Source organism: Micromys minutus (assembly GCF_963924665.1).
Source record: "Micromys minutus genome assembly, chromosome: 7".
Lineage (NCBI taxonomy): Eukaryota > Metazoa > Chordata > Mammalia > Rodentia > Muridae > Micromys > Micromys minutus.
In genome coordinates this window covers 58,905,224-58,919,770 of record NC_137976.1, presented here as the reverse complement: position 1 = coordinate 58,919,770, position 14,547 = coordinate 58,905,224, and the positions used below count along the sequence as shown (strand labels likewise).

General features: G+C 43.5%; 1 protein-coding gene across 1 annotated transcript; it reads right to left on the bottom strand.

The window, feature by feature from the left end:
- Positions 1-1,651: 1,651 nt before the first annotated feature.
- On the bottom strand, positions 1,652-14,307 carry UMPS (uridine monophosphate synthetase; the record flags this gene model as incomplete). The annotated part of the gene is made up of 6 exons (XM_080919590.1): positions 1,652-3,326; positions 5,983-6,097; positions 7,084-7,259; positions 8,404-9,075; positions 10,988-11,141; positions 14,152-14,307. The coding sequence occupies 6 exons, from the start codon at positions 14,305-14,307 to the stop codon at positions 3,154-3,156; spliced, it is 1,446 nt and encodes a 481-aa protein (XP_080775716.1). The 3' UTR covers positions 1,652-3,153.
- Between the last annotated feature and the right edge of the window lie 240 nt (positions 14,308-14,547).

Sequence of the window (14,547 nt, the reverse complement as noted above, 5' to 3'; positions counted from 1 at the left end):
GCGTTCAGGATTGAGAGGATGGCATTAACTTGCTTGTCCATTCACTCACTGTATTTATAGAGACAGTCTGTCATGTAACCAGGCTGTCCTTAAACTTAGAGCTCTACCTGCCGCTGCCTCCTGAGTGCTTGCTACCTTAACCTGCTGGCTGGGATTCTGAGATTATTTTCTTCAAGCTGTTTGGCTTGGTAGCTGGCTTTATGAGACGTCTAAACAAATTCAAATTGACAACAGTAGCCTCTGAAAACCTTTCTTCCATGTTAAAGTGTTTGTACTATGGATGTTTTGCTCTATGTATGTCTAGTGCCTCAAATCCTGGGTCTGGAGTTAAACAGGCTGAGCTGCTGAGTGAGCTAGGAGTTGAACCTGGGTCCTCTGCAGGAACAGCAAGTGCTCTTAACCACTGAGACACTTCTCCAGTCCAGATAGTAGCCCTTTTCATGTGTGTGTGTATATATATGTATGCCTGAATTGGAGAAACAAAACCAGTATTTGAAAAGAATTCTGCCTAGTGTGGTAGCATAGACCTTTAATCCCAGGACTCAGGCGATTAAGGTAGGCAGTTGGCTAAGAGTTTTAAGCCAGCTAGTTCCAGTCAGGGCTACAGCAACAGATAATTCAGCGTCTCACCATGTAAGGCCTGAATAGCTACTTGTCCTTCCTTATGTTTAAATTTCCCATCGTTAGTTCTGCACCACAGTACCTTTCATTGGAGCAAAGTGAAGCAAATTCTGGCACGTACCAGTGTGGCAAGTACTCTAGAACTGCTGAGAAGAGGTGTTTGGTATACACACCTGTCATCCTCACCTTGTGAATCCAAGGCAAGGCTGGGCTGACAAGATCATTTCTCAAAGAATAAACTTGCCAAAATGAGTATCAAAAGCCCTCAATCCTGAGACTACTACCAAAACTTACAGTGATCTATTTTTTTTTTTTTTAGATTTTACATATGTATACTGTAGGTGTCTTTAGACACACCAGAAGAGGGCATCAGATCTCATCACAGATGGTTGTGAGCCACCATGTGGTTGCTGGGAACTGAACTCAGGACCTCTGGAAGAGCAGTCGGTGCTCTTAGCCACTGAGCCATCTCTCCAGCCCCACAGTGGTCTGTTATACTTTATACTAATTCTCAGGTTTCTATTGTGAACCAAAAGCATCTTGTGAAGGAAGGGGTTCATTTCAGCTTGCAATCCTCAGGTCACACTATCGCTGAGGGGAGTCAGGGAAGGAACCTAAGGTGAGAGGTGAAGCAGAGGCAGACTATGCTCTTACTGGCCTGCTTAGCCTTCTTTCTATAATTCAAGGAGACCTGAATAGGGATGGCACTGCCCACTGTGGACTGCCTCTTCCATCCCACATCAATTACTAACAAGAAAATGCCCTCACAGGAGTGTCCACAGCGCAGTCTACAGGACATTTTCTCTTAACATTCTGTCTTCCCAGATAAACCGCAGAAGAGGAACTCAGGAACTTGAAGAGGAACTTAAAAGAGGAACTCACACATTTGCCATCTTCAGTGGGACATAAATACGTTCTCACGATAGTCTTTTTTGCTTACAGACAAGTAGGAAGGCCACTGTGACAGTTAAGATGTCACTGGGGAACATCTTATTTATGGAGTGAACATTGGAGACATCTCCACTGACAAAGCCATTTTCTTGGGTAAATTATGTAACTGATAATTATGAAACTGCCATGCCCAGTCATCTGGAAAAGCAGACCGTATTTAACTTTATTGTAAGATGAACTGACTTGGCAGTACTGTTAGTTTTAATGGATGGAACAGATACAAGAGAACTTTGTTTCCTATTTCCCCAAATGTTGATCTGAATTAACAGTGGATGGCCCAATGCATTGTGCTAATGCATTTTTTCCTTTCAGCCCCTAAAAGACTGTTCTAAAGCCTGTGCGTGTGCACTTAACTTCAGGGCTTCAGTTTAGGTCTGCATCTCACAACTGAAAGGCCCCTTTGGATTCCTGGAACCACACAGCTGTGGAGACTAAGATAAAGCTCATGCTGCACTCAGACTCCTTCTAGCATTGCACTACTTTGATTCTACTCTACTACAGGATGCATGGGTACTTGCTGAGTGTGTGCAGTTGTATCTTACAGATGTGTAGACTGAGTGCCGTACTGACTCAGTGCTGAGGAAGTTAGCAGGTTACTTACTTAGACCATTCCCATACAGCTACCTGCTGAATGTGAAAGGATCTTTCCTTTTGGCAGGAATAAGAACTTAAGGTGCGCTGATGAGGCATGGAGGGCAGAAACTAGGGTGATGCTTTGCTTGGTAAGCATGTGAACCAAAGAGAGGGCTGTGAATTCCACTTGCAATGGGCATAGCTAAGTTCTATGTGTGAAACAGCAGTCAGATCACACTGCTGGAGCCGTCAATTAAGTTCTCAGTCTGTTGAGCAACCATTTCTGCACTAAAATTCTTTAGTACAGAATCCTCTAGCACTGGCAGCCTGTTTTTTTAGATTTTATATATGTATACTGTAGGTCTTTAGACACACCAGAAGAGGGCATCAGATCTCATCACATTTTTTTTTTAAGGGTGTATCACATGCTTGTAGCCCTGGGAAGCTAAAAGAGAAAATTGGAGTTACATATGGTTGTGAGACATAATGTGGGTGCCGGGAACCAAATGCTGAGTGCTCTTAACCACCGGGACATTCACTACAGCCCCCCCAGCCCATTAGCAAACACATTAATGACAGTAGGGAACTATACACCATTTTCTTAGATGTGGAGGCCTACCATCCAGATGAGGCAGGAGGAAGCTGTGACTGACTTTCTACACCGATTGCTGAGTAGAACGAACTAGAACTCCTGCTCCATTTAAGGACCCAGCTTTGTGGCACTGAAGGAGGTAAGGAGCTAATATTAGATGTATGTGACTGAGTCTCACTGGATTAAAAGAATTAAACAGTCTAGCCCAAGGAATCTCAAAAGTGGCGGCTGTCAAACAAATACCAGTATCAACGAAAGCTTTAAAAAGAGCTCGTATAGTACCAATGCAGTGATTACAAGTTAAAGGCCATGACGTGATGCTCCAGAGTCTGTCTCTCACTGACCCTGTGCAGGACCCTGAGCACTGTTCTTTGAGGTCAGCGACTTTTGGGATACCACCCATTTTCAGCGTCTTCTCATTGAACTGCAAGCCTACTCAAATAAGCTTCCCAGGCAGCTTTTCTGTAGAGCTCAGCTGCTTCTAGGCGGTTAGCTGCTGCAAGTATTCCCCGGCCTACAATGATGACATCAGAACCTCGTTTACCAATCACTTCCTGGGGACTATTGTACTGCTGGCCAAGATGATCCCCTGTGGAGAAAAAAAAAAAAGTTATTTAACAGGGTGCAAACTCAGGAAGCCTGTTGGCAACACAGGAGGTGTCCAGAGATCGCTTACTATACAATACACTATATAATGTATGGCTCTTGGCCAGGCCATCTAGGGACAAGTTGCCCCCCATCCCTGGGACTTTCCAAAACACCCAAGAATGTGAGGCTCTTGGCTAGGTTAAGTTGCCCCTGCTCTTGAGACTTTCTCAAAACACCCAGTTTTGAGAAACAAAACAAGGACAGAATTTACTGACAGCCACAAGGGCTCATAGAAAAGCCCCAAATATGCATCATCAGCCTAAATCCCCTCATTCAATGAATTCAAGGGTCACTGTAACCCACCAATGAGATGCCACCACCCCATGCTAATGCTGAAATCTGCCCTCAGAACTGTATAAACTTGCGTACTTTGAAACCTTGGGTCGTCTGTCCCACTTACAGAACGACCCCAGAATACTGAACCATAAAACCTGTTGCTTATTGCATTGTTCTCAGACTGAATCTCTGTGGGAGTGGACGCCCCGATCATTGGGCCATGCGGATTCAACAATAATATATTATTCATAACCATTTCTACTATTAGCCCATCAAGTTCTCAGCCCTAATCCTTTGTTTTTGGAAACAATGTAAACCAAGCTGGCCTTGAACTCAGAAATCTGCTTGCCTCCCCAGATCCAGTATTAAAGGCACATGGCACCATACCTGGAAAATGATATTTTAGTGCTAATGTCTTTTTCTAGAAACATGTTAAATGGACTTTGGTGCTTTCAATTCTGAAAAGCATGGGTCCTAATGTGCTGTCCAGTGAAAGAATTGCAGGGCCTTATAGGGCAGTCAAATGCAGCTTACCTGGTGTTGAGGTGCTATAATAGTCATGCCATCTCCATACCTCCCCACTATTTTAAGGTCACTATAAATCCCTACATTTTACAGATAAAAAGATGAGATTAGTTTACTGGGCTGGAGAAATGGCTCAGCTCAGCAGTTTAGAGCACTGACTGAGCTCTTCCAGAGGTCCTGAGTTCAATTCCCAGTAACCATATGATGGCTCACAACCATCTGTAATGGGATCTGATGCCCTCTTTTCGTATGTTTAAAGCAGCAACAGTGTACTTATATATATAATAAATATATAACAAATATATATAAATATATAACATATATTTATTATATATAATAAATAAATAAATCTTTAAAAAATAAAAGTAGCTTACTCTGAGGCTGGGTATGATAGCACCTTTAATCCTAGCACTTGGGAGGCAGAAGCAGGTAGATCTCTGAGTTTGAGACCAGCCTGGTCTACATAGTAAGTTCCAGGATGACCAGAGCTAAAGCAGAGAAATCCTATCTCCCCCCCCCCCCATCCAAAAAAGCTAGTGGGGCTGGAGCTCAGTGTTTAGAGAATATGCCCAGTATGTGCAAGACCTCACTTTAGTCAGCTGGGGATGGTGGCATATGTACTCAGGCATTGAGGCCAGCCTATACAAGAACAAAGGCCAGATGTGGTTATACACACCTTTAATCCCAGCAACAAGGAGGAAGGAGGATCTCTTGAGTTCAAGCTAGTCTGGTCTACTTAGAGAATTCCAGGACAACATAGAGATCCTGTCTAAAAACCAGGATACACAGAATAGAAGGGCAAAGAACTCAAGTCTTTTCAACTGCAGTTTAAAAAGTTACTAAGAGTTGTTGACTTCCAAGGCCACTTAGTCCGTGGAGGCCTATCTACTCCAAAATGTATAAAATCTGATACTGTTTACTCCCCCCCCCCCCATCATGGCAAATGCTATATAAAGTAATCCTAATAATTTAGTGCTGGAAAAAAATAGTCCTTTCCCACCTCGACACATCTAGCACAGTATCCACTCCTTCAATTTTATCATCTGAGTAGAGCTGAGGGACCAGAGTTCAAGAGTACTCACCTTGAAAGACCTTCTAATCTAGAACAGATTCCTAGAAATACTCCACAGACGTAAAATACTACCAGCTGAGCTACACCCCTGAGCAACAACCCACAGGACAGTTACACTCTTGTTGGCAGGCACAGGTGAGGTACTGGGAGCTAAGCCCAGAGCCTGTGTCAGCTAAGCATACACTATTCAGAACTACATCCAGCCCTTATCCATGTCTTTACATCCTGTCTACTCCTTTACAACTGCATTTGAGATGATTGCAAGTTTAAGAACCACAGCCAGGCATTGGCACATCAAAACTGCTGACAATCATCTAACCGATTAGCTAACGGTTTTCCAGACCTGCTGGAACACAGAATGTTCCCTTTGGGTGATATACTATGAGCACCAAATAGGAAATGCTAACCCCAAATATCAGCTTTCTAGCCAGCACGATGGCATATGCCTTTTAGCCCCAACATTTGGGAGGCAGAGTTAAATTAAGCGCATCTCTCCACATTCCGTCTCAACAGTAGCTTTCTATCCTGAAACTGAACTGTCTTACATAGTACACACTACTACCAGGTCAAAAGGCTCATTGTTTTAGATCAGCGGCTCTCAACCTTCCTAATGCTAAAAGTGGTGGCTCCACCCCAACCATAACATTATTTCATTGCTACACCATAACTGATATTTGAGCCCTCCCTCGAAAAGGGGTTGGATCCAGCTAGTGAGCATACTTACCTCCTGTTTCTAACTGAACTCCTGGGGTCAAGTGAAGAAACTCTGGCTTCATGCTTACTCGGGAGCCAGAAATAAAGCCAATGACAAATTCACAGTGCTCCTCGGCCATCCCAACCTAAATGGGACAGAGTAAGGCAGTATTACAAGAACACAGCAACATAACTAAGGTCCCGAGATGACCCCCTTTGTCCAACGAGGCATGCGTGAAGAGATCAGAACTCAGAATGTGCATCAGACAGGATGCAGCACTGTTCTTCCTTGTAACAATGCCTGAGGACTCACCCACTTGGAAAAAGGATCTGAGGTGTGTACCATCACAGTCAAAACAGACAACTTCAAGACCCAAGCAACACTCCTCCACACTTTCTCCTTGGCACCTGCTCTTCACTGGCCTCATTTCCATACTATTTCCTCACAGACATGTGTGAGCCTTGCCACCAGCTACTGCCACCAGTAAGGGAGAGCTTAACTTAAGCCAGACCTTACCTCTGGACCTTTTGCCTTTGACATAGGAAGCCGGTATTTATGGTCCATTCAAGGTTCTGAATTTATTGAAGGGCTAGATATAGACAGATGGCTCAGCAGTTAAGAGTACTGCTTGCTCTTCTAGAACCCAAGTTCAATTCTGAGCACCCACATGGTGGCTCACAACCATCTGTAACTTCAGTTCCAGGGAATACAATGCCCTTTACTGGCTCACGTGTACACAGACAGACATGCAGTCAAAACACTGTATAAAAACATTATTATGTTCCTTAAAGTATCTATAAATATCATTTATTCACTCTCTAGATAACTAGAAAATTTACCACAGGAAAACATGAAGAGCAACTTAAAATTCAACCTTTATCTTCAGTTTTGCCTCAAGATGAAAAAACAAACATAGCACTATGTCCAAATGGCCTGGAGTACAATTCAAACCTTTGACCTGCTACATCAAAATGTTCAACTGGTGCCAATAAACTGTCAGAATAGCTGGACCGAGGAGGGTATGGGTTGAGACCATGGCTGCCTCGGGCCTCAGATGAAGGGATTTTCTTGCCCTAGAACGTAGAGCACAAACAGACCTGGTCTCCTCTCACCCTGGCACCCATCACTTACTGCTGCTTTGGTGTAGTTTCCAGTGGCCAAGGAACCAGCAGAGCTCATTTCTGCAATGAGCAGGCATGCTCGATGTAAAGGCAGACCCACTTCCTGTAAGCCTTTCACAACTCCTGAGCCTGGCACCACGTGGGCATTTACTACATCTGCCCAGGAAGCTATTTTAAAGATGCCACCTGAGGAGAAATAAAAATATGGTATGAAGTGATCTTCTAGTAACAAGTTACAGTTGAGCACTTTGCCAGTAAACCTATAGTTCCATCTGGTAGCTAGGTGAGAGGTCACAGTGAGGAAAAATCCTTGCAAAGAATGCTGCACTTGGTTTATCAGGAACACTGATGGGCTGCTCCTTTCTTTTGCAGATTTAGACCACCGATCAAGCCTGTGCCGTTTCAGAGGGGCGGCTATGAGGCTGGACATTCACAGAGCTCAAGCAGCGTGACATCCTGAAATTCTCTTGAAGAGATTTTCCACCCATTCCTGAGATCTCTCAGCACCTTTACCCTTGACGGGTTTTCTTAGCTGTCCAAATCTTATAGGCAACTATATACATTTTAACAGACAGTAAAAATGCAGATTTTGAAAAATGAACACACTAGCATAAAGAAAGGGCATATAAATTTAACTCTTACTGCAGCCAGTAAGCTAAGCAATGTACTCCTGGTAGGACATCATTAGTACATGAGGTAGCAGATAAGTCTACCTGAAAGAAAATTAGGTGTAGGCATGCGCTAAAAAAGAAACCATGTGGCTACGTATCTATTCTACAGAGTTCTACAGGGTAGTGAAAAAGCATCAGACCTACACAGTACACACTATGGCCACGTGTTTCTAGGAGCCGAAACCTGCATGAGAAAGCAGGTGTAAGACGACTGGGCATTTCCCAGGCCACTCAAAAGCTCAACTGCCTGCCTGATATTAAAAACTTAATTGGGAAAAGCGTATCAACATTCTGCTGAGCAGTACTTTATACTTTTCTTTTCTTTTCTATATTGACAATCTTCAGCCTGCCCAGAACTCAGGCACCTTCTGATAGCCGCTCACCCATGTTCTTTATGGGAGCTGACAGGATTCTTAGTCTTAGCTAAATAAGAGTTCAGCCTGGTGTGGTGGGAGCAGGTGTACTCCCCAGGCCAGCTAAGGAGTTTACCCCAGAGAGTAAGGCGTGGGATTCCCTACCTGAGAAACCAGTCACAGTCAACAGAGAAAGTAGAATGGGGAACACAGTAAAGACATGGAGGGAAGCCAGGCCAGCTCAGTGCCCAGCAGCTTTCTACTGCTGACTCTTGTGTGAGCCAGTGCAGTTCTGAACACACTTACTTTCGTACTGCTTCTTAACTGTGTTTCCTATATCAGCAAACTTCCTGTCTTCAAATATTAAGAACTCATGTCGTCTTGCCAGAGCTGTCAACTCCTCCATCACATCCAGAGTAAAATCATTCAGAATGTCGACATGAGTTTTGAGCATGCAGATGCTGGGTCCCAAGGCATCTGCTAGCTGCAGCAGCTCTCTGGCCTCCGACACATCAGCAGACAGACACAGATTGGTCTCCTTCTTCTGCATAAGCCTAAGAAGCTTTGAGGCAAGTGGGTGGACTCCGGGCAGCTCTGCTCGAGCACCAAAGCTGAGTTCTTTGCATGCTTTCTTCTCAGGGGGCGTTAAACCATTATGACTGGCTGCTGTGAAAACATTCTCCTGAATGAACCTCTTCACTCTCCCGACTGTCTCAGCGTCGATCTTTTTCTGCTGCTCGAGGATCTCCAGCATTTCCGACAGTGTGCACACGGAGTGGAGACGGATCCCCTGAGCCTGCAGCTTGTCCTTGCCTCCCTGCTCACGGTCCAACAGCACTATGGCGTCAGTCACCTTTAGACCCTCCTTCTGAAGAACTTCAACGGTCTCCAAAACACTGGCTCCACTGGTGACAACATCCTCAATAACCAGACAGGTCTGCCCCGGATGAATCTCTCCTTCTACAAGGCGCTTAGTGCCTAGAAAAGAAGAGTTTCTGTTGAAAAGATATGTGAGGTATTTCAGCCAGCACAGGATGTACTGAATCCATGCTTGCTATGAACTTACAGAGCTAAGACTATTTACATCTTATTTGTGATCATTTACTTTGAACCTACTTTCTGTTGATCATTCAATGTGCCACAATTGTTTGTTCACTGTCCTCTGTATCTCCAAAATGTCAATTAAATACAGAATAGTTATAGCAAAACAAATGATTTCACTGTGTAAGTAGCAACTAGTTTTTTTCCCTGAACAACGTGGAGCTTCTTAAAACAAGATCATTATACAGTAACAAAAGACCGAACAAACCAGTATCATCAATAAAGCCATTTCTTTTCCTTCTATATTGATTATAAGTTTACCACTCATCACCAACTGAACAATTCAGGTTTTTTTTTTTTTTGTTTTTACAACCTTATTTTTAAAAAAAAACAAAGCAGATACATGTACAGAAACAATTCTTTTTTTAAAAAAGCACTTTAAGGCAGGTGGCACAAGCCTGTTATCTTAGTATGTAGGAGGCTGAAATTGTAAGGCACCGGCAGGCTTCCTATCAGCCTAGGCCATGCAGGCCAGATCTCCAACAAAACCCTGCCTCAAACAAAATAAGGGTCAGGCGGAAGGCTCAGAGGCTTCAGAGCACTGCTGCTCTTGCAGAGAACCAGGTTCGGTTCCCAGCACCCACAGGACAGCTTACAACTATATGTAACTACGGTTCCAGGGACTCTAATACCCTCTAACAGCCTCTGCTGGCACTGCATGTGTGTGGCACACACACATACATGCAGGTAAAACACTCTTCATAAACTAAATTCAGATGAGAAACATTTCACAACTTCTTGCACACCATAACCACAATGAATGTGACTTCTCCATCCTTAAGCCCCACTATAATCTATAAAATAGAAGTGACTCAGACTCTAGACTTCACATTCATTTTTTGAGACTCAATTTTACATTTTCTACTACATATTATTTTGGTAGACATTTTAGGTTTGTGGGGGGGGCTTACTAATCACCTTTCCCATAGCTTAACTAGATCTGCTTAGACTGAAATAAGACCGATAATGAGTTTTATGAACATTTGTGAACACACAAGGAACAGAACTACATTCCTATGGGCAGATAATTTATTTTTAGCTTCAAACTATCATAATAAACTCACAACTAGGTGACGCATGGCCAGTATTTATATTCTCACTCCTCCCCCACAATGCTATAGCTGTGTGGACACGTGTAGAGGTCAAAGGACAACCTGCAGCAGTAGGTTCTCTCCTACCACATGGGACCCAGCACCCAAACTCAGGGGGTTAGAGTTAACTGTAGGCTCCTCTATCCACTGAACTATCTCACTATTCCCTCACAAGTCTCAGAAGCAAAGCCAAGATATTACATAGTTTACCACAAAAGATCTCTTTTTAAAAAGCTAACAAAGCACCACCATGTCAAAATGAACAAAATTCTCTATTATTTTTCATTAATTCTCTATTATTATTAAATAACAACTCAGCCTTCATATTTTCAGATTGATTTTCAGGTTTTAAAGCAAACACACCTGACATAGACCCCAACAACACCAAAAAAAAGTGTTCCCAAGATGTCTATGTAGTTTCATAAGAGTAATCTTTATGACTATATGCATCTGAATGTAAATATAGCAAGTATGTGCTCCTAGGACATTCTGCTGATGAAGAGCCAACATAAAGGTTGTGGTTTGCCAAGCACTTTGTTTCTATTGCCCAGTGAACAGAAAGCATTTCAGACCCAGACTGTACTAAGAAGGTCTTCTGTAGCAAGCTGACCAGGCCTCTAGTAAACGCCAGGGCCTGAAGAGAACAAAACCCTAGCAGGTTACATATTAACTTGAGGCTTATGCAATTTTTATTTTACCATAATCCTTTGTTTCCTTCCTCCTAATGAGCATGGGAATGTGATTGGCAGAACAGATAACTGTTGCTAGTGGTAACGCCGTATAAGGAACTCCACACACACTGTCAAAACTGATCCCGGCATTTCTGGCAGTTTGGAATAAAATGTCTGCGACCTGTAAGAAAAGAACACATATACTTTCCATTATTACTACTACAAATGACATATGAATCATGCGACAGCTTAACAGAAATGGAAATACATACCTCCAGGAGATTTTTAAAAATCAAATCCTAAAAATATAAATGGATTATTCCTGACAATTTACCATCTGAGTATCTAAACTCAGGAGAGAAAATATCAAGCAACTGATTTAGACCCATCACAACAATCTTAAAACCTGATATGCAAACATACACACCAGGAACCTGCTCCGCTAGATTCAGGACCTACACTGAAGGCAACACGAAATGTCTTAGGAAGGATGCTCCACTCTGAAGACCAAAGATGCTTTCCAGATTTCCATCACACCGTGAGTCTCTAGGATCACAGCTGGTTCAACAAAGACCTTCCTAAGTGTATGGCCTACCATGTGAAATACATTTTATCTTTTCCACAGAAATCATTTTTTGAAGGGTGGGAAAGGGTTTTTCTGAGTAGCCTTGGCTGTCCAAGAACTTGCTTGTAGACAAGGCTGTCCTCAAACTCAGATGCACTTGCCTCTGCCTCCTAAGCACTGCGACTAAAGGCATGTGCTGCTTCTGCTAGGCCAAGTCAACTGTATGTTAGAACGCATACTCCCATCCAACACTACCTTATTTTAAAATAAAAATTTAAAGGCTCACAGTTGCTTTGTAAACCAGGTTAGCGCTTCAAAATACTTTATTGTTTGTACATCTATCACTTACTTTTGAGGTGGGAATGAGAGCTTTTTTTTAAAGATTTATTTTATGAATACATTGATTGTAGTTCATCTTCGGACTGTAGCTGTCTTCATGCACACCAGAAGAGGGCATCAGATCTCATTACAGATGGTTGTGAACTACCATGTGGTTGCTGAGAATTGAACTTGGGACCTCTGAAAGAGCAGTCAGTACTCTTAACCGCTGAGCCATCTCTCCAGCCATCTATTTTTGGGGTTTTGAAGTGTCAAAACTGCTTTAAACCCCTGTTGATCTTCCTGCCTCATCAGCCTGTCCTAGGTTCTGGGATTATGAGCCTGTTCCTCTCATGACTAGCTTCTTCTGTGTGTTTTGAAAAGCTTGTCACTATTTTTAAGTTGCAAAGTGTGTAATTTCAAATACTAATATCATGAAGGTACCTAGAACTGTTATATCATTATCTGTAATGAATGTGGACAGAAGGCAGGTACTAGGGGTAGTTTACTTACAGCCTGGATCCAGATCCAGACAGACAGACAGACAGACAGACAGACAGACACACACACACACACACACACACACACACACACACACACACACACACAATGCTAAGACTATGAAAACTGGAAAATGCGTTTTCTCAGATATATATCACCACACCACTATGTCCACAGCACTATACTACAATACAGATTTCTTCCTGAAGGCTTTTACTGGTCTGTCCTGCTTCTTTACATGCACCTAAACCAAGATGTACAGTAACTGAAATGAAGGTTACCAAGTTAAACACATTTTATGGTCTTAAATCTGCTAGTGAGCATATACCTGAAACATAAACCCACAAATCAAGCGAGTATAAGAGGAGATTTGGGGATTTGTTATTTTAGTGAGATGATCCTGTAGTTCCCCGCCAACTGTTTATATACACAACCAGCCAATTATCGATTATTCCTAGGAGGTTAGAAGCATAGAATCTGGGGGGAGGGGCGGTATATATTGAGAGCATAAACCTCTTTGAAATTTTAATTAAGACAGTTCTTGGTAATACAGTTCCTAAACACTGTAAGATTCCGGATGGTGAAAAGCTAACAGTTGAAGCCTCGAGTCAATCAGGGATTCATTCTACTTACAATTAGGCAAAATGGGTACCCAAGAAACAAACCTTAAGTCCGTGACAGGAACAGTACATTATGGAGAGAGAGGTTGGTTTTTGGAAACAGGGTCTTCCTGTGTAACCCAGACTGACCTCAAACATACAATTCTCCTGCTTCTGTTTCCTGAATGCAGGAATTATAGGTGTGTACCTGGCTACATGCATATGTCTTGATAGACCTCTGCAAGATGGAAATATTCTACAGTTATACTAACCAACAAAGTAGCCACTTGTAACTTTTAAGTATTCCATTAGTTTGTTTGCTCTTGAGACAAATTCTCCTGTAGCCCAGGCTAGCCTCAAGCTGACTATGCAGTGCCCCCTACCCCAGTTCTTCATTAACAATTCTTGCAGGCACACTGGCTCACCCCGTAAAGGTGTTTCCTCGAGCCTGACCACCTGAGTTCAAGCCCTTCAACCCTCAAGATGGAGGGAGAGAACACACTCCTGCAAGTTGTCTCTGACCCTTCGAAAGTGTACCATGGCTCACTAACACACACACACGATAAACTTAATAACAACTTCACAATGCTCACTAACCACACGGAGTTGCTAACATTATCTCACGACCGACTCTGACCTGACTCATACACAATCGACTCAAGGTTTGAGAAGCACCAAGTTAGAAACCTCTATGTAACTGTACACTCTGCTTTACCAACAAAAAAAAAACAAAAAAACAAAAAAAAACAAAACACAAAACAAACAAACAAACAAACAAAAAACCCCTGCCTTTCTGGTGTCCACCATATGGCTTTAATTTCTTGCTCCTGGCCATGTACTGTTAAATTGAGTCTTTTGACCAGCTACTAATTTCTCCACCCTTCCGCCGTTTCCTTTCCTCCCTAATTCTCACTTTCTGAGGGTTAAGTACACAGAACTCATTCAAGGACTTCTCCGCCAGTCAGAGCCCCACAAGATACCCTGACTCTCGCAAAGCACGTGTCGACACGGACACGTCAAGAAACAAGGTCCCAAAGAACCCGAAAGCTCCCGGTCTCTAAGTTTCCTCCACACTCTCCAGAGCAGCAGTAGGGTGGGCCTGCCTGCCTGGTCTGTGGTTCTCCTTCGCCCCCAATTCCGGCCACCCCCGCCATCTCCTGCTCTCCTTTCCCGCCACCCGGAGCCATCCCGTCCCTCCCGGCTGGTACCTGACTGAGGAGACGCGGGCGTGACACGATGCCCCGCAGGTCGATGTAGACTGGGGAGGAGAGCCCGCTCTTCAGTACGAAGCTCCCGAACTTGAAAGCCTGCACGTCGTACAGCTCGGTGACCAAGGGACCCAGGGCTTGGCGGGCGCCCTCCATTCTCACGCGCTCAGCTCGCTCTGGGAGCCGAAGTGCTTGGAGCCGTGACGTCACCGAGAAGCCCCGCCTCTTCCGCCACCCTTTCCGGCCTGGGTCGGGGGTTCTTTTCGTGTGCTGGGTGCTTCCTGGTTAGAGGGTTTTTAAAACCTGCAACCTAGATTGAAGCCTGGTTTCCCCGAAGGAGTTGGTAGTCTCCGTTCGTTCGTTTGTTTATAGCTTAACGCTTCTTTATCTGATACA